General features: G+C 37.3%; 1 protein-coding gene across 2 annotated transcripts; it reads right to left on the reverse strand.

The window, feature by feature from the left end:
* Positions 1-259: 259 nt before the first annotated feature.
* Positions 260-22526, reverse strand: MTIF2 (mitochondrial translational initiation factor 2). Of its 2 annotated transcripts, XM_072768394.1 has the most exons (15): positions 21490-22526; positions 21046-21248; positions 18919-19144; positions 18429-18540; positions 14037-14208; positions 13420-13580; positions 12317-12493; positions 10310-10449; positions 8137-8261; positions 6563-6767; positions 5947-6199; positions 4770-4910; positions 2784-2948; positions 1178-1318; positions 260-564 (listed from the first exon to the last, which is right to left on the reverse strand). In XM_072768394.1, exons 3-15 carry the CDS (start codon positions 19135-19137, stop codon positions 392-394), a joined length of 2184 nt encoding a protein of 727 aa, XP_072624495.1. In that variant the 5' UTR covers positions 19138-19144; positions 21046-21248; positions 21490-22526; the 3' UTR covers positions 260-391. The 2 variants fall into 2 exon arrangements, with proteins under 2 accessions (XP_072624495.1, XP_072624496.1); XM_072768395.1 differs by lacking the exon at positions 13420-13580 and having other exon boundaries at positions 21490-21644.
* Positions 22527-25390: the final 2864 nt, after the last annotated feature.

Below are 25390 nucleotides of genomic sequence, written 5' to 3' on the forward strand. Positions count from 1 at the left end.
AACACTCAACTAAAACATGCAGTTGAAGTTTAATATAAAAATTATTATTCAATGGCATACCAATAAATTCTCTTATAAAATTCTTTCTAAGATTTCTACTTCCTTGGAGGCATCATCCTTAAATAAGGTTTCCTATTTCTGTAGCATTTTGACAAGTTAACCATGTTAACACTTGGTTTAACTCTAGGGTATTTGACCAGCAGTGTTGAATTCTTCCCTTCAAAACTAGTTGTTCTCTATAATTAAAGCAAGACATCTGTTTACATTTTTTAGTTTATTTTTTGAAGTAATCTCTGCCCAGCATGGGGTTTGAACTTTGAGCCCAAGAGTCACATGTTCTACCAACTGAGCCAGTTGGGCACCTCATTACTTGTTTACATTTTTAACAATTTTAAAATCCTGGATCCCAAGAAGTCTTGCCTGGAACTTCTTTTTCTTCATAACAAATAATTTCATCTCCCACTTTAAATTCTATCTTTTCTTCACTCAAACTGAGACCACAGTCCATTCCACTTTTGATGACTGAAATATCATCTTTATGGTGTTTCAATGAGGTTAATGAACCTTAAGAAAATACAAAAAAAAAAAAAAGGTACATAATACATTCAACAAATAATACCTACTAAATGCTACGTTGTCTTGTAGTAAAAACACTGAAAACTCTTAAGTTTTATAGTACTATCATGTTATATGATGGAACTAAACACTAGGGAAACCAAAGACAAAAGGTTTGCTATAAACTAAGATTTGGTTTATAGCAAAAGATAACTAAATATCCCATTTCAAAGGTAGGCTAACTGCAGAGGATGGCATTATACTCAGGACTTAAATGAGATAAACCTTGTAAAAGACTGCAGGCAAAAGGTCAAGTTAAAGGATGGAGGTAAGCAAATATGCTGGAGAAAAGTCTAGAATACAGAGCTGGAAAGGTGGTTTGGGGCCAATTTTTAGAAGCCTAAAACAGATTACTGATTTATCAGGATTATCATTATAGGTTATTAGACTATCAGAATTTGTAAGGGAGGGAGCCTGTCGAGACCACATTTGAGTTCATAAGAAGGAAAGGCCTGAACCAGGAAATGGGAATGCAAGCCAGATTTCAGATGATGACACAGAATTAGCAGGTTTTGGTGACTGGATCAGATGTCAATTTGAAACAGACTGTGATGTTGCTTACCCTTCCAAATAACATCTCTGTTACGGATTAACTTAAATTTTTTTTGTTTTTCTAACTGTCCCTTTTGGACTCTGCAGCCGGCCACAGGAACTTTTTTCTTTCCTTCTGTTACAGTGAAGGTAGCTAGTATAGAAGCCTCACCTTAAGAAAGAAGAGAATATTGAGTGCACAGAAAATAAGATTCGGAGAAACACATAATTTCACACATTCTGTACAATAAGTGTGAAAAAAACAAACTCATGCATTGAAAGAAGTTCAGGTTTTCTTTGACTCTGCCAACTTTATTTTCCTTGACCACTATTAGAAACGTGAAATCCCTGGGTTTTGTTGGAAAAGAAAACTGCAAAAACATGTTTCCCAAAAGAATGAAGAAAAGTGGAATTCATTTTTTTTCCAGCAGAATAAAATGCACTAGAAGAGAACAGTTTACTGTCTGCTCCATTAAGAACCTGGTTTTCAGCTATCCCTCAATGTATTTTCTCAAAGAGATCATCTGTTGTTACCTGACTTATTTTTAATCTCCCCATTAGTAATTTATATCCATTTAAGAGTACTAATTCTGTAACTCTTAATTTTTCACTTAAAATTTAATTTTACAACAATGACTACTATCACACACTATCACATACCATTTACTGACGTGTTACTTGGTTCCTAGAAACCCTTGTAGGACTCAAAAGTTTTCCAAATTGTGCAAGAATATATAAAACTATGGTCATGTTTAGCAGGTCCGAAAAATATTAAAATCTCTGGGCCACAAGAACAGATAAAATGATTCAATCCATCTCAAATACATGTAGGCTTCCATCTGGCTAAGGGATATGCTAGAAAGCAAAATTTTAAATATGTGATACTTTGGGATCCCTGGGTGGCGCAGCGGTTTGGCGCCTGCCTTTGGCCCGGGGAACGATCCTGGAGACCCGGGATGGAATCCCACGTCGGGCTCCCGGTGCATGGAGCCTGCTTCTCCCTCTGCCTGTGTCTCTGCCTCTCTCTCTCTCTCTCTGTGACTATCATAAATAAATTAAAAAAAAAATAAAAATAAAAATAAAAAAAAAATAAATATGTGATACTTTAAACTTTCTTGTCATGGTGGATTTCTCTGCCAGCTTCCAGGACAAAAATCAATGGCTCCTGGGTACCTGTATGGCTCAGTCTGCCTTTGGCTCAGATTGTGATCCCAGGGTCCTGGGATACAGTCCTACATCAGACTTCCCCGTAGGGAGCCTGCTTCTCCTTCTGCCTATGTCTCCGCCTGTGTGTTTATGTGTGTGTCATGAATAAGTAAATAAAATCTTTTAAAAATAAAATCAATGGCTCCTTCCACAACATATATAATCTTTATCCCTCCCATCCCAGTCTAATTTGTACTACAATCGGTTGTTGATGTCTAAACTTTAGGACAAGTTCTTACCGCCTTATTTGCCTTTGTATCCCTCAGGGCAGAAGTATATATAACATGTTGCAGATGGCAGGCATGAAGATGAAGTTAGACTGAATAGATGTACAGTAGTCATTTTTTTCTAGAACACAAGGCTATACTTTGCTTGCAAATGTCATTTATAGCACCTAAGATATGAATGTTTAACATTCAGTAAACACGCACCTATTGGATTCTCTTCCACAGTGCAGGGCAATCTGAAGCTCAGTTCCTCCTGAACATCTTCAATCAGACGGTAAATGATTTTGTGAAGCTTAATTTTTACTCCTTTTTTTGCAGCAGACTTCTGGATAACATTGCCCGCATTCACATTGAAGCCATATATAACACCTGGCAAGCAAACGATCGATAAAGTAGCACAAATATTGCATTAAATAAACACTTTTCTTTCAAGCAGCGACTCAAATCTAAATTGTCTTATTTCCTTCTATGTAAATTAAAAGTGAGTAGGGGAGAGGAGAAATTCTATAATTTTCCCAGGAAACTAGCATATTTTCAAATTACAAAGGATTTTATAAATTCTACTGTGCCTTGTTTAATAAGGAAAATTTCTTCACAATTTTTAAATCCAACCATTTAAGAAACAAAAGTGCCCATAGTATGCAAGGCAGCATTCTAAACAAAACTTTGGTTTTTACACCAGAGAACTAAGAAAAAACTGATTAGGGGTAAAACATTATTACATTGTTTTAATAACAATTGTATTACTAAATTATAATCTTATTGTCTACAACTTTCTTTTTGTGGTTTACTCATAAGTATTCAACTGGCCAAAAGATGCCCAATAATAGTTATTTAATTGGTAAATTTCAAAAGTTATTTAAGAAATGAAAGAAGTTCCCTGGAGCTAACCATTTTACCAAAGAATAATGTATTTAGGGGCGCCTGGATGGCTCAGTATGTTGAGTGTCTGTCTGATTCTTAATTTTGGCTCCCATCAGGATCTCAGGGTGGTGGGATGGAGTTCTGCCCTCAGCAGGGAGTCTGCTTCTCTCTTCCCCCTGCCTCTCCCCTTGCTCACTCTCTTTCTTAAATAAATAAATAAATCTTCTTAAAAAAAATAATAACTACAAATACTTTGGAGGAAATAAAAAAGCAAAACACTCTTGCCTTAAATAAGTGAAACAAGGCAATGCTGACAAGAGAAAAACACAACCACCTTCAAAGTCTTATCATTAAGAAATCATTCAAAACACTATCTACATTACATAACAAAGTGCTAGGCTAATCAGTGCCTAGAAAATACTTGGAATTAGCATTACAGAAAATACCTTTTCAGTAGTAGAGGTAACATCTAATTCTATTTTTTTTAAAGATTTTATTTATTTATTTGAGAAAGAAACAGAGAGAGAGAAAAGGAGCGGGGAGAGGGGCAGAGATCGTGAGGGAGAAGCAGGCTCCTCACTGAGCAGGGAGCCTAACATGGGGCTGTATCCCAGGACCCCAGGAACATGACCTGAGCCAAAGGTGGACGCTTAACCAACTGAGCCATCCAGTCACCCCAACATTTAATTCTAATCAAGTCCAATCATGAAGTACCTAAGTGATTCACTAATCACTCAATAAAACGTTGGTGCTTTGCTAGGTGACTTCGTTAAAGTGACAGTTGTGAGTCACCTTTTTGTATGTAAGTTCAACTAATAAACAGTCCCCTTGCCTTCTTACGTATTTAAAGCTAAAATCAGTGCTTGCTTTGGCAGCGCATACACTAAAGCTAAAAACAGCTTTTCATCTAAGACAGGATTTGTAAAATTACCAATTAATAGAAAATAGACAAAAATAAGATAAAGTACTGAACAAGCTGATAACAATGTTAGGAGCATTCAAAGTCTAAATAAAAGATACAGAGAACTAATCTTGGATTGGGTGGGGAGCTGGGAGGGGGCAGAGGACAGTATCTTCAAAAAAAAAAGGAAAAAACAAGGGTATGAAAGAGTTGCTCAAGGTTGCAGTGCAGTGAAATGAGTGGAGCTATGGTTGCAATACTGTACATCCCATTTGGCTCCATGGCTGGGGCTCAACTACAGCAAGAAGGGAATGTTCATAAGGGTAAATGGCAGGTCGACTAGCCAAGCAACAAAAGACAGAAGCAAATGGTTCACAGTGTGTTCTGAGGAACACAGTTAAACAAATAGGAAAGAGAATTCTTACCATGAAATGTTTCAGCAAGGTTAACATCATTTTCACTGACATCACCCACACCAAAGTGTACTAATTGGAGTTCACACTCATGTGAAGCGTCATAGGTATTCATAATGTCCACAATGGCCTCAACGGAACCATCAACATCACCTAAATGCAGCAGAAGTTTAAAATGACTGGTTTTAAGAGGCATTAACAAACTCAAAAATGACACAAATCTATCTAAAGCCATAACAGGAATGCCACTTACCACTAAATCCACTTGGAATTAGGTTTAGCATTATAAATATCTATTTAATTTAATAAAGTTTAATGAACTGAACATACATTTACAACAAAATCAGCAAGAAAAATATTTATTAAAAACCTCCCCCAGTGCAATGCCTGAGTGGCTCAGTGGCTGAACATCTGTCTTTGGCTCAGGTTGTGATCCCAGGGTCCTGGGATCGAGTACCGCATCTGTCTATGTCTCTGCCTCTCTCTCTGTGTCTGTCATGAATAAATAAAGAAAATTTTTAAACAACAACAAAAAATCTCCCCCAGCGAGGGGTGTGCAAAAAGCTTGAAGGAGGGCAAAGGTACAAACTTCCAGTTATAAAATGTGTGAGTCATGAGGATGTAACATACAGTCTAGTGACTATAGTTAATAACACTAAATTACACATTTGAAAGTTACTAAGAGAGTAGATCTTAAAAGTTCTCATCACAAGAAAAAAATGTTTTGTAATTATGTATGGTGATAGATGTTAACTAGACTTAACTGTGGTGGTCATTTTGCAATATATACTAATATCAAATCATTATGTTGTATACCTGACACTCACATAATATTGTATGTCAATTATACCTCAATTAAAAAAAAAAAAATCTCCCCCGGGGCACCTGGTTGGCACAGTCAGTTAAGTGTCTTGACTCTTGGTTTTGGCTCAGGTCATGATCTCCTGGGATCATGGGTTGTGGGATCCAGCCCTATGCTGGGCTCTGCGTTCAGTGCAGAGTCTGCTAAAGTTTCTTTCTGCCCCTCTCCAACATGCTCTCTCTCAAAAAAAATCTTAAAAAAAAAAAAAGACTCCCTCTAAATGCCAAACTATTTTTAGCTTAAATTTAATGGCCCAAATTAATTGTGAGAATGAAGAAATATATATATTCCAGAAATGAGTGTAAAGTAAAATTTTTCCAAAGTCACCTTTAATAATTATAGGAAGTACAGGTGAATCCCTTTCTTCTTTCTCTTTTGGCTTTAAAAGTTTTTGTTCTTTTTTTTCTTGATACTTTAGAAATGATCTCTCCTTCCAGTGCAAAGTGCCATACTTCTCACGGGCTTTCTGATGTGCTTCTTGGTGTTCCTTTCGCTTTTCTTCTAATATTTTCAGATCCTCTTTATTTTTCTCCTGTTCTTGCTCATACTTCCTCCAGTCAACAACTGCACGTGCCCTTCCCTGTGAAGCCATTATTTAACTAGATAAAAACCAGTAACTTATAGGTTAAAAGCCTTGTGTTTTTCCCCAACTTTAGCTTTCTTAACTCATACATGAAGCTACTAATTCCATAAATTTCAGGAAATTTTTATAAAACTTTAATCTGGGGATTTTGTGTATAACAGCTGATCTAATTTAAAAATATTACCTCAAATTTAAAATAATTCTATAGCCAAATTCTAAAATGGCATTATTAGCCTCTCATAGGCCCTTATAGTCTACAACTATTTGTTAACATAAATATACTTACTTGGTATAACACTATAGATTAATATTTATAATCATTGAATCATATCTAATATATAGGAATTAAGCTTGATATACCTCAGATTCTACTTCAAGAATTTCATCTCCTGCAGAAGGGAGGTCTCTCCAGCCTACAATTCCCACTGGCATGCTGGGATAGGCCTCTTGGATTGGTTTTCCATTCTCATCAAACATTAAGCGTACTTTTGCCCAACTCTTTCCAGCAACCAGAATCGAGCCTTTCCTCAAAGTTCCTCTTTGAATTATAGCTGTAGTAACGGGACTAAAATGAAAATAAACGTATATATTCTTACTGACAGAATCTAAGAACACTTTCTTAGGTAGAGCAAAGATCTTTATGAGCCTTAAATATATATAATATGTACACAAGGGCTAAGTTTCTCAAGCACTTTTTCACTACAGAAACATTTCTACTTAATTGCCAAAAGGTAGAAGCAAACCAAATGTCTATCAATTGAAGAACAGAGATAATGCAGTATATACACACAATGGAAAATCATGCAAGCTTTAAAAAAAGGAAAGCCCTGTCATATGCTCCAACATGAATGACCTTAACTCAAGAACATTATGCTAAGTGAAATAAGCCAGCAAAAAGGACAAACACTGTATGATTCTATTCATACGAAGTGTCTAAAGTAGTCAAAATCATAGAAAAAGAGAATTGAAAGATAGTTGCTAAGGGTTGGGGGGAGGTAGGAGGGGAAATTAGGGTTTCATGGGTGTAAGGGTTTCAGTTTTACAAGATTAGAAAGTTCTAGAGATCTTTTGTATAACAATATGAATATATTCAATACTATTGATCTATACACTTAAGAATGGAAAAATGGTTAAGGTGGTAAATTTAATGTTATGCTTCTTTTATCACACTTTTTTAAAATAGGAAAAACAGGGATCCCTGGGTGGCGCAGCGGTTTAGCGCCTGCCTTTGGCCCAGGGCGCGATCCTGGAGACCTGGGATCAAGTCCCACGTCAGGCTCCCTGCATGGAGCCTGCTTCTCCCTCCGCCTGTGTCTCTGCCTCTCTCTCTCTCTCTCTGTGACTATCATGAATAAATAAATAAAATCTTAAAAAATAAAATAAAATAAAATAGGAAAAACAAAAACGAGTTCTTACAAGCTAATGATAGTGAAGGCTGCAGATAGCTGCGTGTTCTGAGAGAATCCTAATCCTCTTTCTGTAACTCATTTGTTAAGCAGTGAAACGTTTTGCTGATAGGGAGAAAAATTAAAGAAGAGAAGAGCAATGCAAAGACCTTGCTATATATTATATTAATGAGTAAGGACATAAAGAATTTAGGAATCCTAAAATGCAAAAATTGCTATTTCATTCCAATTTGTTGGTCTATACGGCTTTATTTACCAATCCAGTAAAACCAGTGAGGAAAATATTCAAGCAAAGTGGACTACTCACCTCATCTAAGACTAGCAGATACATACAGATAGTTGCTATGGTCTACTGATAACTGCATTTTTGTGTTCTGTGTGCTAGTGCAATAAATCCTTTTCAAAACAAATGCTTTGAAAATACTGTTCATGTCTAATAATAATATACAATAAAAATAATACTTATTTAATCAAGTCACAAAAACAACAAAAAAAATTATTAAAAAGCAAGCATTTTAACAGTCCTACCCTCTTCCTTTGTCTGTGAAAGATTCTATTACTGTTCCTTCTACTGGACCAGTGGGGTCTGCTTTCAATTCTAACATTTCTGCCAAAGCAATCGTTGCCTCTGCCAAAGCCATCAGATTATCACCCTTCAACAACAACAAAAAGGCTTTAATATACAATAATAAAATATTATCTGAAATTTAAATATCAGGGTCAGAAAGCCAAATAATCCTTCACAGTTATATTATACTTTTCTCTTTAAGTATTAAAATTATGAATCATCCAATTAGAAAGGAAGCAAGGAAAGGAGGAAGGGAGGGAGGAAGGCAGGAAAGAACAAAGCAAAGAAAAGCAGAAAACCTGATCCAGGGATAGGTCTATCAAGGAAGAAAAGCTATTTTATTAAAAGCATTGCCATTATTGGTACTTGTTAATACCCTTTCATAAATACTTCATTCATTCTCTCTCCTCCATCTGTCTCTGTAATTGTATCTTCTTCCTCTCACTTTCTTTACAATGCTACTTTGCATTTTAAGTTCTATATAACTGAAGGAGCTTTCATATCTATTATTTCATTTGACCAACTTAAGAATGCTATAAAATAAGTAAACCAAACATTACTTACTCTTGTCAAATAAATAAGGAGAAAACATACAGACTAGACTCTAAGACACACTCTGTAATCACCGAGCTGTGCCACCCTGAAGAATCACTTCACCTCCCTCAACCTCCTTTTCTCAACTGTAAAATGAGGAAACTAGATTAGATGATTGTTTCACCTTTAATGATCTATGTTCACTATGCTTTCTAGGGCTCCAAGATCACACAGCTGATTAAGTAGTGATGGAACTGGAACTGATATGCAAGGGACTTTTCCATTCTCTGCGTCAGCTAAGAGATGGCTCAGTTGTCAGAGTATAAAACAATGGAGGCAAGTGTAAACAAAGCTGATGAAATACTCTACTCACTTATCCACTTATTACTAGTATCTATTTCAATTTACAAAATGCTGCTCTGAAAAGCAGAACTGGAGTATTTCTTTGCATCAAGGGTCCTCTATCTCTACTTGGAAAAAAAGGATTCATCTTACTTCCTGCCACTTCCTCCCAATTGCTTCCATTTCCCAGGAATCATCTCTGCCATGCCTCCAAGTTTGCCTAAGCAGCATCTCCTGATATCTGGGCAGAAAAGGTGATCGTCTTCAAATGTTTTAATCTTGTCATATAGCTTTCAGAGTGCAATGGCAATTGAGGTATAGTGGAAAGATAAAACAAGGTGGCATGTTATGAATTTCACAGAAAAAGAGACATGGCTTTACTATTGATGGAGGCATGATTGGTGAGCATTTTAGAGGTAACAAATTTAGGAAATCTAAAGATAAAATGAGACTTAACAAGAGGGAGGTGGCCAAATATAGTACCATCCCTTCAGTGAATGATGAGGAAAATAAAGTATTATATATTATGCATAAACCATGGAATATGGTAAGAATGGACAAAAAACGAAATTGTTACTTAGCAGCAAACTGCTTATAAGAGAACTGGAAAATGATGTCACAAAGCAGGTGTTTTTCAATTAAAAAGAATCAGAAAAGAAAAATGTCAATCAAAAAAGACAATTTCAATTAGAAAAGAATTGGTCATTTGAAAGAAAAGGAATTTAAAAGAAAATGGAATTCACCATAAATAACCTAAAACCTACAGCAATCTAATTCATAAAAACACTGAATCAATCAATAACAAACTGAACTCAAAGGTTTTATCTTTGTATTAGTGAAATTTTTGTTTAAATCCTCATTAAATACCCTAAGACCTTTTCTATGTTTTTTCACTATAAAAACAAGTACTTACTATAAATTAGATTTCATTTCTGCTTAAAACAGTCTTCAGCAGCTTACTATCACCCTATCCACATCATTTACCATTTGTTCCCATTCTTAAGTATCTCACAATAAGAAAAGCATTAGGTCTGGACTTGATCCCCCACTGTTCAGCTATCTAACCCTGGACTGGTGACTGACCTTTCTGAGCCTAATTTCTAATCTGCCAAACCAAGACAACGATACCAGCTTTGCCTAATACTACAAAGAATTTTTAAACAACAGAAATTATATGTATCAAAATGCTGTTTATGTGCACTACGTGCATTATATACAACAGGCCCATCTGAACTTATTAGCTCCTAAGTCATTTACCGTGACTGCAGAGATGTGCACTGCTTGGACATCGCCTCCATAATCCTCACACACCACATCATAAGCTAGCAGTTCTTTCTTCACTTTTTCAGGATCAGCCTCAGCTTTGTCACATTTGTTTATGGCAAGTACAATAGGAACTGAAAGAGGTAAAATGAGTGCAGATGAGGACACCTTCAACTCCAGGTATTGACAATGGAAGGCATCAATCTTTTCTGGCTTTCTCTTTACTCAGTAGATGTACTAAACTAAGAGATCTTAAAAAAAAAAAAAAAAAAAAAACCTGCTTTAGACACTCCCTACACTGCTTTCTGCACATAAAGGATTCTGGATGTGAAATGTCAAAACTATCATTATAAACAGATTTTGAGTTAAGAACAGATACCTAAGATGATAATAAACAAACAAAACACAACATTTTGAGTAAAGAAAGGCCTATCTTTAAACCTGCATGTAAGATCAGCAACTATACTAAAGATAATCTCCAGAAAAAAAATCAAGAGAAGATTCTCATCCAATACTAAACCACTAGATCATTTGCCTCTTCTTTCCAGGAGCTATTAAGTCATTGTTAAAGCCTAACATATCACCCTGGAGTGACACAAAGGAGCATTGTTGTAAACTTTCTCTTAGGATTTACAGCAACTCTTCATTGATACACACTTACTTTAGTGACTGACTCAGTAGATTCTCAATAAACATTTGCATAATGAATGAACCAAATAATCATATAATCTACTTGTCAATATTAAACATACCCTCCCATTAGAGAAATCACATAAAATGCTAGAAGATAATTCTCTGGTTGAGTTTCAACAACTTTTGCAATTTTCTCAGGTATCAAAAGAAATTGAAAACAGACACAAAAAAGTTATACAATCCACAACGTACTATTAGAAAAATTACATTGCATATGGATGAGCTAAAATTTAACAAAGATAAGAGAATTAGAAGAATTAGGTATAGGAAGCATGCTTGTAAGAAATTTACCCTATCACAACCACCTGCTTTGTTATGGGAATCCCTGACAAATTTATCACTCTCTTCCTTTTGTTATAGTCCCTCAAATCATTAAGAACATAGTCCATTCCACAAAGGCAGTTTTGAGGAATTAAAAAGGAAAAAGAGTAACCCTGGAAACTAAAAGGCCAGATTCCCAATGTGGACATGATGAAAAGTAAGTGTAACTGGAGGCAGTTCCTGTCATTCTCTGGTTCTTAGTTTTCATGCTGTAAGAAAAGAACTTATCTAGAGTGTGACTGTCAACCTTTCTTTTTTTCTCTTGCCAACCAACCTAGGGGAATAGGATGTACTCTCCATCAGGTACATTTTCTGCTATCTCAAGATATTTTCTCAGTGGGCATAGGGTTTACATCAGAGTAAGAATGAATATACAAAGTATATGTGTGGGAGGGTGGCTATTACTACAGTTTTTAAATGAAAAAGAAAGGGAGAAGATAGCTAAGTCATTTTCTAAAAGTTTCAATTTTACACCTTTGACCAAATAAGAACTTATTTAAAGGACAGGAAGGAAAAGTTTCTCTTTAGAGAAGAATTCCAGGCAATAAATGAACAAGGAATAACAGAAACGGAATATCACCACATTACAACTCCTAATGTATTTAGGTGATAGGTACACAGGAGTTCATTGTTCTATTCTTACTTTTAGAACTCAAATTTTCCAGGATAAAAAGGTTTTTTAAAAAGTCATTTAAAAATAATTAAATTCTCACATCATGCCAAGTAAGTAAACTGTATTGGAAGGACTGTATTTGTGATCCCAGGTCCACACATGAATCCTACTACACCCTTTTTAGTAGTTATGTCTGTGGAAAAACAATTCAACTGTCCTTGAGCCTTATCTTTTCACAAGTATAATAATCCTGGGATTTCCAGGAAGATTAAAGGGCCCCAGAATAGTGACTCTACATGCTGGATCCTTTAAAACAAAACAAAACAAAAAAAAAACCACCTTCCTTCCTGACACCTAAGTCAGCCACATGGTACCTTGAGCATCTCTGGCATGCTGAATAGATTCTACAGTTTGTTTCATCACTCCATCATCTGCAGCTACAACCAATATAACAATGTCAGTGACCTGAGCACCTCTGGCTCTCATTGCTGAGAAAGCAGCATGTCCTGGAGTATCAAGAAACGTTATCCTTTCCCCAGAAGGCAGAGAGACTGTGGAAACAGAAATCCAAGAACACCATAGACTCAAATATGTACTTTCTTAATACAAAGGAATATATGTGAAATTATCAAACAGAATCAATAATTCTTTAAAATAATTTATTCCTTCTGTTAACCTTAATCAGGAACAATACAGATCATCATTTCACACTAAGAAATGTAACAACACAGTGAAATCTTTAGTGTTTTCTTTTCATGTAATAAATTCAAACTAAAATACTTCCTATTTCTAGAATATGCTTTTCAAAAATGTACCAATTAGTATCTAATCTGGAGACCAACAGCTATATAGGCAATTCTCCCCTTCATTAGCAAACATCAGTTGCACAACTGCCTTAAGCAACAAAGGCAATACAGTATACAGTTAGGAGCTAAGGATTTGAGCTCAAACTCAGCCTCAAGTATAAATCTTGGCTTTGCCACTTACTAGCTGTGTACCTTGAATGAGTAATTTAATCTGCACAAGCCTCAGCCTCCTCATCTATAAGTAGGAATATTAATACCTACCTTGTGATGTCGTTGTGAAGGTTAAAAACATAAAACATATAAATAAAATGTTCACCACAGTGCTGGGCACATGCTAGGTGCTCAGTAAATGGTAGCTGTTATTTAATTATTAGTAACAACATTATCACAATCTAGCATTGAAGAATTGTAGGTTCATTAAAAAAAAAAAAAAAAACCAAAAAACAAAACTAAGAATGAGCCAGAATAAAAAAGATAATATAAATTTCTTCTTATACAATGTACAATATAAGCTTTATGAAACCACCTGCCCTATACTTCATCAGACCAATGACTTTAAGCTTTAGGCTTCCCTTTTATTTGAATTTGTCTATCTCATATTATGACACTTTGGTTTAAAAAAATAGTATGTGGGGTTTCCAGGCACATTGTAAGGTAATGTGTGTTCATACCAAGAAAGGCACCAATGTGCTGAGTGATGCCTCCAGCTTCCATTGCTGCCACTTGAGTTTTTCGCAGTTTGTCAAGTAACGTCGTTTTCCCATGATCAACATGGCCCATTATAGTAACAACTGGGGACCTTGGGATTAATAAAGCTGGATCTGCCTGAGGCCTATAATTAACAGCAAAGGAGTTTCATTTCTTAAATATCTTTATAGCCAGTGAATTGGTTTGCAGTCATCTCTGTAAACTACCATTAACAATAAAACCCAACATTTGGCTTTCATTAGATATAAATATCTTCCTCTTCCATAAATACAATCAATGAATGACCTATGACAAGATATATAATGACTGCCCATGTACAGTTGGCATCTTCATAACAACAAGCACACGGAATAAAATTTTTAAGTTCAGGATCAATATACACACTCGGCAAACTAAGAAAAACAACCTGCAGAGTTTTATAACCTAAATATACTTTATGATGTTTTAAACACTTTGAAGAAAAGTTTATACTCCCATATCATTTTAACTACAAAAAAAAATTTAAGGTATATCTTTCTGTTATAAAGTGTGAATAAAACTATACGGTCTCCATCCCCCAATATACATGGTTAAGTTTTACCTTTTTACAGCATCTTTATTTTCTCTGACTTTGTCCTGTTTTAATTTGCTCCATTTTAACTTCATCCTCGTCTTCTTTATTACTTCTTTGATCCACACTTCATCTAAATGTGAGTGTGCTTCTAGTGAATCTATGTCAATATCAGTGTTCATTAAAGCTTCAAATACACAATCTGGGTGGAACAGATAAGACCTTTTAGGATCATGAGTTAAATGTTCACAAAAGTGACCTCTATTAATAAATGTCTATATATAAACAGTAAACTCAGTGAGAATAACTACGTGAGCTATTCTTCTAATGTTAACAAATTACAAACAAAGTCAAAGAAAATAATCTTTAAAATGTGATCATTTATATTAAGGACATTACTGCACTCATAAATATTTGAGTATTTATGTACCTTATGAATCATCTGAGCCACCAATAAAACATCACATGTTGTACACATTTATATTGAGCAGTTTATCACAGCCTAGTTCTTTGAAAACTTGTGGTTACATACATCATGCATATATAAATGTGCATATATAATGTGCGTGCATATATAGTTCATTCTCATTATTCACGGTGAGTATGTCCTAAACCCACCACAAATACTGAATTAGCAACTACTAAACCATCACTCCAAGGGGAAATACAAGGTTAGGTTCCTTCAGTTCCTGATCACATCTTCATTAGCCAATCAACACACATTTTGTTTTATGTGTTTCTGTTTCAAGACACCTTATTTAATATATACTGTTGACTCAGTAACATCCAACTCACAGCTAAAAGCCCTAAAACCGGTGCATGAACAAAGTTTGTCTAACTCATGTATTTTCTCTGTAAAGCACATGATAGCCTTCTTGCAGTTAGTAAACAGCACTTCATTTAGCACTCAGCTTAGAGCCAATTTAATCAGCAAAATCAACAAAAAGGATAAAAACGTGAAAACGTCACTAAGCCACAAAATGACACTTATTTGCAACATGAGAGCTAAAGCAAGAAGGTCGAGATTTACCTAGTTGAACCTCCGCTAGGAATGTGTGATTGGGCAACTCAAATTTTTCACTGCTCCACATGTGTCCAAGAATGACTGTGAAAGCACTGTGAATACTGATTTGGTGGCTACAAGTTCATTTTAGAGAATAGGGCAATACAAAATCTCCACATAACAAGGATCAACTGTATGCACGTGTGTTGTGTACACACACACACACAGAGTTTCTCAGAATATACATACGTACAATTTATTTATTTATTTATTTATTTATTTATTTATCCATTTAGGATGTCCAAAAAGTCTTAAAATATAGGAAAAATATTTACTTGGTGTTCTTCTTTGCATTTTATTTAATATACTTTTTTTTCATTTCAGTCATATTTCCCTGTAGATGATAAATAAATTTATCTGTGATAATGAAATAAGTAGTTTTATGCTTAACTTTTAATCACCCTTTAAATATGTATTTTGAGAAAAAGACAAGAGAGAAAGGCATTCTCAAATAAGCAAAACATTATACAATAAAGAATATCCTATTCACCACTGTGCAGGTAAATGTTTACTCATAAGACTCTCAAAAGAAAAAAAAAATTTCACTGATTGTTACAGCATTTCCCAACTTCCATTGTGCAAAAACTTCCACTATAGTTGATTTCAGCTACCAACATGAAGTCACCAAACACAGAGATGGAAAGAGATGCACAGTAGCATACCATTATATAGTATTCCTACCATATAGGAACATGGGCATAAATAATCTCAAGAACACAAAAAATAGCAAAACTCAGTAAAAGAATTAGGAGTGCAGGGGTTCAATGAGTATTTATTACCTTTGTTTATGATTTAATTTTTGTAATGGTTATGTTTACCAGCTCACCTACTTCCTTAGTTAGCAATCGGCTGAAAAACTGGTGCAAGCCAGCCCCACACATCACTGATCCTACTCTGTAATAATGCTAAGATATCCTTTCCTATATATATCCTCACCACATCCTTTCCCAAGAAAACAGTTTAAAAGACTGAAACAGTACAAATTTTCTATATGGATATGCACTCAGAGAACAAAAAATCCATATAAATTATAATGAGGAGAATTATGTTTCTAATAATGCTAAAATCCCTAATAATCCAGTAACTACAGTTTTCCAAGGTTATCCTAAACTTATGAAAATAACTTCTACAGAGATAATCTCTTTCCCTCTATACTAAATGCATTTAATGTTAATATATTATTTTATCTTAAATATTTACAAGTAGAAAAGTACCTAAAGCATTTGAACCAGAAATATTACATCTGAAGTTATTTTAATTTACCCAGAGGAGGGAAAAAAAAAATCTACTCACAGTGCTAAAATAGTAGTTAAAAATAGTCACGGGATCCCTGGGTGGCGCAGCGGTTTGGCGCCTGCCTTTGGCCCAGGGCGCGATCCTGGAGACCCGGGATCGAATCCCACATCGGGCTCCCGGTGCATGGAGCCTGCTTCTCCCTCTGCCTATGTCTCTGCCTCTCTCTCTCTCTCTCTGTGACTATCATAAATAAATAAAAATTTAAAAAAATTAAAAAAAAAATAGTCACCATCTTCTTCTTCCTTTTTTTTTTTTTTAAGTAGGCTCCATGCCCACCATGGAGTCCAACCCGGGGCTTAAACTCACGACCTTGAAACTGAGATCTGAGCTGAGATTAAGAGTCTCAAGTTTAACTGACTGAGCCACCCAGGGGCTCCCAAAATTTTCACCATCTTTAATTTAAATGAGATGAAAATATAACACTAAATAAGCTTCAAATAGATAACTTTTATTTAAATCATGGCATATCAGTTTTGGATCTAGAGCACCCATCTATAGGATTAAATTTATGTTGTAATTACAGTTTATTTAGCAATACAAAAGAATTATTAGTTATGGGTGTGGAGGGAGGCAAGATTTTAAAAAAAAGAATCTTCGGGAGCCTAGGTGGCTCCATCAGTTGAGCATCTGCCTTGTGATTTTGGCTCAGGTCTTGATCTCATGGGTCATGGGATCAAACTTGCCTCTGGCTCCCCACTCAGCAGGGAGTCTGCTTGGAATTCTCTTTCCCTTTCCTTCTGCCCCTCCTCACATTTGTGCTGCTCCTGCTCTCTCTCTCGCTCTAAAATAAATAAATAGAGCTTAAAAAAAATCCGTATCTTTAACGATAAACATAGATTTATGGATTGATATGTTAATTATCACTGGCTTGTGCATATATTATACTTATTACTCCATTCTTTCTGCTTTCATATATGAAAATTGCCAATAATAAAAGTCTTAAAAATCACATCTACTACCAATGTTATTTATAAAGTCCTATCAATACAGTTTTCCTTGGAGAAACTGTCAATGATGCAGCCATACGTATTTGTTCTCTTAAACTTTTCTAATGAAATGATTACATAACCCAACTGCAAAGTTATAAAAATCCAAGACTGGGTGAACTTTCTGTTCTTTGTAAGAATGTACATTACAGAGAGTAGTAACCCTTTCAGGTAGGAAATACATTAAAATTCTATCTCTGCTGTAATTTACAAAATAATAATTCTTGAGAGATAATCTGGTCTGTGAATAAGACCATGGTCTTGATAGCCATACTCCCTGAATTCAAATCCTGGATCTACCTGGCTCATACTAACTGTGGCAATTATTTATCCTCTCCATGCCACAGTTTCTCAACTGGGGATAATAAATGGGGATAATAATTATACTTATCTCTAGTGTACTATGAGAATTACATGAATTAATATGTATAAAACACTGGTACATAGTAGCAGCTCAATAATAGTTATTATTTTTCTTTTTTCCAAGAGTCTGCTTTGTCACTTTATTTTGCTACAATAGGCTATTTCTTATTTAATGAATTTTAATGTTAATTTATAATGAGAACTCAAATTCTGTTCCAATAATCCTAAAGTGGTAGTAAATACACCAACAGTGCAATGAAGGAATAAAAAAATGACAATGATGCTAAACATTTATAAGTAAAAACAGTATTATTAAAAGTTGTTACTACAAATATTTTTCTGCTGGCACTATAGATATTGTTGCAATGAGTGAAAAAAGAAAGTCAGAGGGAAAGTATAAATACAGTCTCTCAGTCCAAAAACATTCTTTGGACTTCCTCTATAAACCTACAGAATTTCTGAGAAGGGTTAGTACAGAGAAGAAAATCTTTTCCACTTTTATTAAAAGAAAAATCTTAGAGAACTATATTTAGCTAAGATATAAGACACTACAGTTTGTGACCTAAAGTGAAAAATACTGGAATGATTTAACATCTTTTTAAGCCACCAGTCTCATTTTCATCTTTGACTGTCTTAGTCTCATTGCAAATAAAAATTCCATTGTGGGAATATTCAATGTTCCCACATTTTTCCTTATAAAATTATCTGACCCACCTATGTCTTTTTCCATTGCTCTGGCCAGTTCCTCAACAGTCATTCCAATCCATACCTCCACCTCCTTTTTGGATTTTGTTGAAGATAACGGAGGTTTCTGTGATCTTTCTTCCTGTTAAAAATTCAGGACGCAGACAGAAGGAAGAAAAAATTAAGTGACAACAGATTTATTCTGGAATATCTATCCATAATCACAGCTCTGATTCCTACCAACTAATATTCACACAGATAGTTAAACCTTAGACTAAAATTCACAATCTTCCACCTCTAATTCACTATTATATACTGATTTCCAGGTAATCGAATTCATCAGCATTACTAAACAACAAACTAGAACTTCCCTTTTTCACAAAGACTCACTGCCTGGAGTGTAGCATTAAGGAATAAAGATTATGTAAATGACAAAACACCCAAAATGGATTTCTACTCATGCCTTAGCACTTTCATTTCAGACCAAATAACAGAGTAACTGACAGAAATCTATAACTACCTTTTTTGTTACTAGAAGCCTATATTGAGATAAAGCTGCCCCAATGACCAGGTCTGTTTGCCAAGGCCAGACGCAGGGCTGAGCTGTCCACACAGGATAAGCAGATGAAAACACATGACTCCACTGTGCTAACATTCTTCTTTGACCCAGGCTGTGCAGCTGCCTAAAGACAGCGTGACATCGTAGCAAGTTCTCCAATTTCAGTATCTTCAGGTTCATATTGCCCCTGGAAAAATTTTTAACATAATATTTTGGTTAATATTAAAATCAAGTTAGCAAATATTAATTGGATATCTATTCCATGAAAAGCACTGTGCCAGAATTACAACAATAAGCAAAGCTGGATTCCTGCCCTGAAAGAGCTCACAATCTAATTAGAGAGATGGGATTCCATACTAACTACTCTCTAGATGTTAATCACCATCACTGTTAATGTTCCTACCAGGCCAGAACTGAAATACAACTTACAAAGGGATTTTTTTATTTTTCTTTTTTTATAATTTTTTTTTAAGATTTTATTTATTTATTCATAGAGACACAGAGAGAGAGAGAGAGAGAGAGAGAGAGAGGGAGGGAGTTAGAGACACAGGCAGAGGGAGAAGCAGGCTCCATGGAGGGAGCCTGATGCGGGACTGGATCCCTGTTCTCCAGAATCATATCCCGGGGCTGCAGGTGGCGCTAAACTGCTGCGCCACCGGGGCTGCCCAGGATTTTTTTTTTTTTTTTTTTCATTCTTGAAACATCAGCTAACCAGATCACAACTAGAGTGATTTTTCTAAAATGCGAACTTGAACTCATCAGCTCTTTGCTAAACACCCTGCAGTGGGTGGCCATCACCTCCAGTGTCAAGTGCAACTTCGAATCATGCTATCTAAGGACTCATTATCTGCCTTCTGCAAACCTCTCACTTCATTTCTTACTCATTGTCCCCTCACTCCTATCTCCAAGCTTTTATTATTCTGATCCCCTTGTAATCCCTAATAGTCATCTAATTTTTGAACCTTTGCATATGCTCTCTTCTTGGAATTCTTTCAACCCTCAATATTCTTCCCTCTTTCCACCTCCCTCTCCCCACCAAAAAGATGCTTTAGAGTGGGAAGAAGGCATCTAATAAGTATCTATTGAATAATGCCTTTTGAATATTGTTCTCGGAATGAAAGAAAAGTTACCTGAAAGGAAACTGCAACAGAACTCAATAGTATCGTCCAGAACTCAAAAGAGTATAGTCATTTTTCTCCTTGAGTCTTCCTTCTGCTCTCAGGACTGCCATTTCTACAGATTTGCTTTCTTAGCTTCTAAGGAAAGGAGCGACTAAAATAATGTAGATGTGCCCGTTTCCGTCTCAGCAAACACTTCCTGAATACCACCTTCCAGACATAACATTTGAGAATATGTTGATTCAGAGTTTAATAAGCCAGAGTCCCTTCCTTCAGAGTTTACTGTCTTTAAAAAGTTCCGATTTCATGATTCTCAGGCACATGAAACACCTGAAGAATGGCACATTTAAAAAAAATTTTTTTTAATTTTTATTTATTTATGATAGTCACAGAGAGAGAGAGAGAGAGGCAGAGACACAGGCAGAGAGAGAAGCAGGCTCCATGCACCGGGAGCCCGACGTGGGATTCGATCCCGGGTCTCCAGGATCGCGCCCTGGGCCAAAGGCAGGCGCCAAACCGCTGCGCCACACAGGGATCCCACATTTTAAAAATCTTATTTAGGGCAGCCCGGGTGGCTCAGCGGTTTAGCGCCTGCCTTCCGCCCAGGGCATGATCCTGGAGACCTGGGATCGAGTCCCACGTCAGGCTCCCTGCATGGAGCCTGCTTCTCCCTCTGCCTGTGTCTCTGCCTCTCTCTCTCTCTCTCTCTCTGTCTCTCATGAATAAATAAAATCTTAAAATTTTTTTTAAAAAAAATCTTATTTAGGTACCTGTCCTCGGCTTAACAAGGAAAGGGATTCCTTTAGGAAAAAAAAAAAATGTCTTAATGCATCTAAAACCAGATTCAACAAGGGCACGGGTTAATGGAATGCGAGGAGATTAACCAACGTACAGACAGGTAACAGGAAGGAATCAGCAAAATAACATTAAGGGCAATAAATCCAGGTGTGAGAACGGGAAGGACCCTTACTTGTTACTTATTCCAAGCTCCTCATTTTACAGAAAAGGAACCCGGTTTCTCCGATGTCACACCACCAGCTAATGACAGGTCTGGAGGCCAAGCTGTCTGACCCCCGGGTCTTTCGCAGCCAGGATTTCCTTATCACGGACTCTGAACAGAGATGCGGGCAACACTCGGCGGCGTCGGTGGGCGCTGTCAGCCTTGGAATTTACCTGGAAGGTAAAAGGGAGTCAGGATAGAAAAAAAAGACTGGTGTGGCTTGGCCTCGAACCTGGATCCCAAGGGGCCGCGAGGCGAACACGGCGCCCGCCGCGCCTGCGCGGGGCTCGCGGGGATCACACGCACCGCCGACAGGCTTCCGGGGGCTCGCTGTGTACAGGCGGTGCCGCTGCCCCTCCAGGCCAAACAAAAGACGCCCTCCCGGGGCCGACCCGGCACACGGACCGCACTCACCTGGCGGCCGCGTCAGGCGCTGAGCGTCGGGATTCAGGAGCAAAGCGGGGATCACCTTGCGGCGCCGGGATGCTGCCCGTCAGTCCGTCCCCGACACGGTCCCCCTCGGACTTCCGGTGCCGCCGGAAGCGGTCCTCCCCGGAATTCGGACGGCGGAGTCCCAAGGAGCTGCGGCGGCCAGAACTGGGGGTGGGGGGCGGGAGGCGGTGGGTGCGCGTTGCAGCTGCGTCCGCGGGGTCCGCCGCGGGTCGGGGGCGCCTCTGCAACCCTCCCCTTCCTGGGAGGTCACTTACTGCCGCCGGGGCGGGCGGGGGGGCGGGGGGCTGGAGCCGCCCTGATGCTGAAATGTGATGGAGGTGATTGCTAGGCTTTTCAAAGACGCGTGCTCAACAAGGAGGGGGAGATGTTTTCCAAATTACCTGAGCGGAACCCTTCATCACTGTCAAGGTCATGGGAAACGAGAAAAGACCGTGACAGATCAGAAGGGACCAAGGAGACACGATCACCGTATGCGACGTGGAATGCTGGTTGCAATCCTGGAACAGAAACGCACATTAGCGGAAAAACCGATCCGAGTCCAGCGTGCGGGAGGCTTAGCTGTAATCCCCTGTGTGAGCTGCTTCAGCTTGCTCGGGTGTAAACATTAGACCCGGCGCGGTGCAGGGCGCTTGGCAAGTCTCTGTTCTCTGCGGCTTTTCTAGGATCTAAATTTATCCCAAAATGTAAAGCCTATTTATAAAAAAAAAAAAAAAAAAAAAAGGAAGCGAATGAAATCCTAAATCCCACCTATTCAGAGATAACCCCTTTTAGTATTTTGGTGAACATCAAAACAATGTCGGGGCACCTGGGTGTGAGCCACCTGGTTAAGCTGGTGGGATCCTTCCTTTTGGCTCGGGTCAGGATCTCAGGATCATGAGACCGAGTCCCACCTCACGGTCCGCCCTCAGCAAGGAGTCTGCTGGAGATGCCCGCCCTCTGCCCCCCACCCCACTGTCATGTGCACTCATGTTCTAATATAAATAAATGAATTTTAAAAATAAAGTGTACAGTGTGATGATCTGCTATACATACATGTTGTGAAAGTATCCCCCTTGCATTGAATTGACACATCCATCACCTCACAAATTTACTTATGTATTTATTTTTGTTGTTGTCGGGAACATTTAAGTTCCACTCTTAGCAGATTTCAGTTACACAACAGAGGATTATATACTAGAACCACATTGTCATACATTAGATCTTGCTTATCTTGGTATGTTTGCACTCTCTTCCCAACCTACGTTTCTTACTCCTACATTCTTGTTCTCTTTCCCCAATTAGTATGAAGACTTTGGGTTTTTTTGTTTTGGTTTGTTTGTTTGGCTTTTGTTTTTTTTCTTTTTTTTTTTTTTTATATGAAGACTTTGAATGAGATACTTAACCTTTCTGGTAGATCAATATTGTCATTGCCAAATTAAGAAGGTTAAACTCTTAGAGTGTTATTTTTAAAGAGCTTAAAAATATTAAATAAATATAAAGTGATCATGTGTCTGAAGATGTATTCTCCTCATTAACAAGGGACCCAACAAGATGGTAAGCCTCATCCAAGGAGAATTGGGGAGCGCCAGGTATTTACAGTGGCTGAAAGAATGAATGCTTGAACAAGATTGCTAATATAGATACAAAATCGGTTAATATTCTCTAGCACAACAAAGCTGTAACTTTTGGGGTTACCTTTTCTATAAGGACAAAAATCATTTGCACCTCTATGAGACTAAATTCATTTATATTACTATCAGTTTTGTATACATTAAGATCTACCCTCATAGAGTTGTATAATACCTGGATGCTAAAAAATAGTAAATATGAAGTAAAAAAAAGTAAACATTCCTAGAGAATCAGAGATTCCCCGAGAGTGCATGTGAAAGAAAACCCAGCAGGACCCCAGCAGGGCAAACAAATCCCTTTGTTTATTTCCAGGTTTTGGATAATTTTTCTTAACAGAACTAAAAGTCCTATAAATGTTAAAACAAAGCTTCCTTAGAACCTTCCAATTATAAATGAGTATTTAAAGTGAACAAAAAGGAGATATGCTACTTCGATGCTTAGCCAACTGTCATCTACTCCATGCATTTTGTTCACATTGTATGAAACCAATATTTTTCCAGGGAAGAAAACTGAATGTTTTCTCCCATTTCATATTTTAATTTGAAGGTTATTAAATTCAGTCTGCCCACTTATTAATTTTTTTACATTTTAGCTTTCTTCTCTTTTGAAGTCTTTGTTGAAAATACCCTCATATAATCTGTCTTATTTATGGAGACATGGTTTGCATTTCTTTATTTTTAATAGCTTAGCAATTCCCTCCTCCATTATAAAAATACATAGAAATTTTCAGAAGATAGAAAATACAAAGAAATTTTTTTACAATACTCACAGTTCCATTTTAAGAAATGTATTTTTAACAGGTGAGAATTTTAGTTCCCAGCTCTAGTGTGTAGGAACTGGAGCCATGACCCCACTCCCCTTGCTTGTTGAATGCCAACCACATTGACTGTCTTTCAAAGTCTCTTCCTTGATTTGCTTCCTTCCACCCTTGCACACAGTGTCACACTATTTCCTTTCTGCCTGGTTCACTCTTCTCTCCTCTCTCTGCCCTCATAATATCCTACTCATCTTTCAGATCTCAGTGTGCTTCACTTCCTCAGAGAGGCCTTCCTTGACTCATTCCTCCTCCCTCCAGACTAGTAGACTTTCCTAGCATTGCATAGTATCCTGCTTAGCACTTGCGACCCATGCAATTTAACATTTGTTTCTGTGATTATTTGACTAATATTTATCTCCTGCAATATACTCTTTGCTTGGGTCTCTGTCTGATTTTGCTCACCACTTTCCCTTGAGCCCATAGGTGATCTTCAGTCATATTTTGAGTTGAATATAATATGGCCCATGTCCCCACATGTTGGAGCTGCAAGGACCGTTAACCTGAGGCTGTCAGACTGCGATTTCCTCCCTTCCCCACAGAATCATCCAGGCCCCTGAGACTTGGTAGGAGTCAGGGAACTGGACTGTGGGGTTATTGTCTTTTTCATCATGGCTCCTCATTGAGCAGTGATGCTCAGATGTATTTGTGCCTCATGACTGCTTAGGCAGTGTTGCCCCAGCTAGACTGTCTTCCACTGACAGAGGTTCCCATCTTGCTACCCACTGGGGGGATAAAGTGCCAAGAAAAGGACTCCTCTCCACCCTCCTATCCTTCCCACTCCAGTCTTCACCTTCTTTTCTGATTCTGAGGAAACTTAAATTTCCTCCTAGATTCAGCTGCTTTCCCTTCTTTATCTTCGGGGTTTCCTCAGCTGGAGCATTCCCTCCCCAACCTCCATCTTTCTGACCTGGGAAAAATCCTCTTTCATAGGCCTTTAGAAGAAGCCAATTTTTGTGGAATAGGATTAGGGAAAGATGCTACTACTGTTTAGATTTTTCAGTTACTCTGTTATACAGCTATGTGTATTTTGAAGCAAAATTGGGGCTGTGTTGTCTATCCTCTCTTATAATTCATTTTCTCCATTTACTAAATTGTGTTTCCCTATATTTTCAAATATTGAGAGCATGATTGAGAATATAGAATTCCCTAGAAAGATGTCATCTAATTTATTTAACATGGCCATTGGTGATGGGGCATTCCTGGTTCCTTAGTGTAGCAGGTACAATTCTTTGTGCCTACTTCTGGTCTTGTGTTCTGCTGACAGACCTCTCATTCTGCTCTACTGTCACACCAAATCATACTGCCCCAGGACATACTATGCTTTTTCACCTCCACCTCTCAACTCCTGGGGTTTCCTCAGCTGGAGAACTCCCTCCCCATCTGGTAGAGTCCTTATTCTTCAAACTGGTGCCATTTCCCCCTAATGCTTTTCTTAAT

This window comes from Canis lupus, chromosome 11, assembly GCF_048164855.1.
Source record: "Canis lupus baileyi chromosome 11, mCanLup2.hap1, whole genome shotgun sequence".
Lineage (NCBI taxonomy): Eukaryota > Metazoa > Chordata > Mammalia > Carnivora > Canidae > Canis > Canis lupus.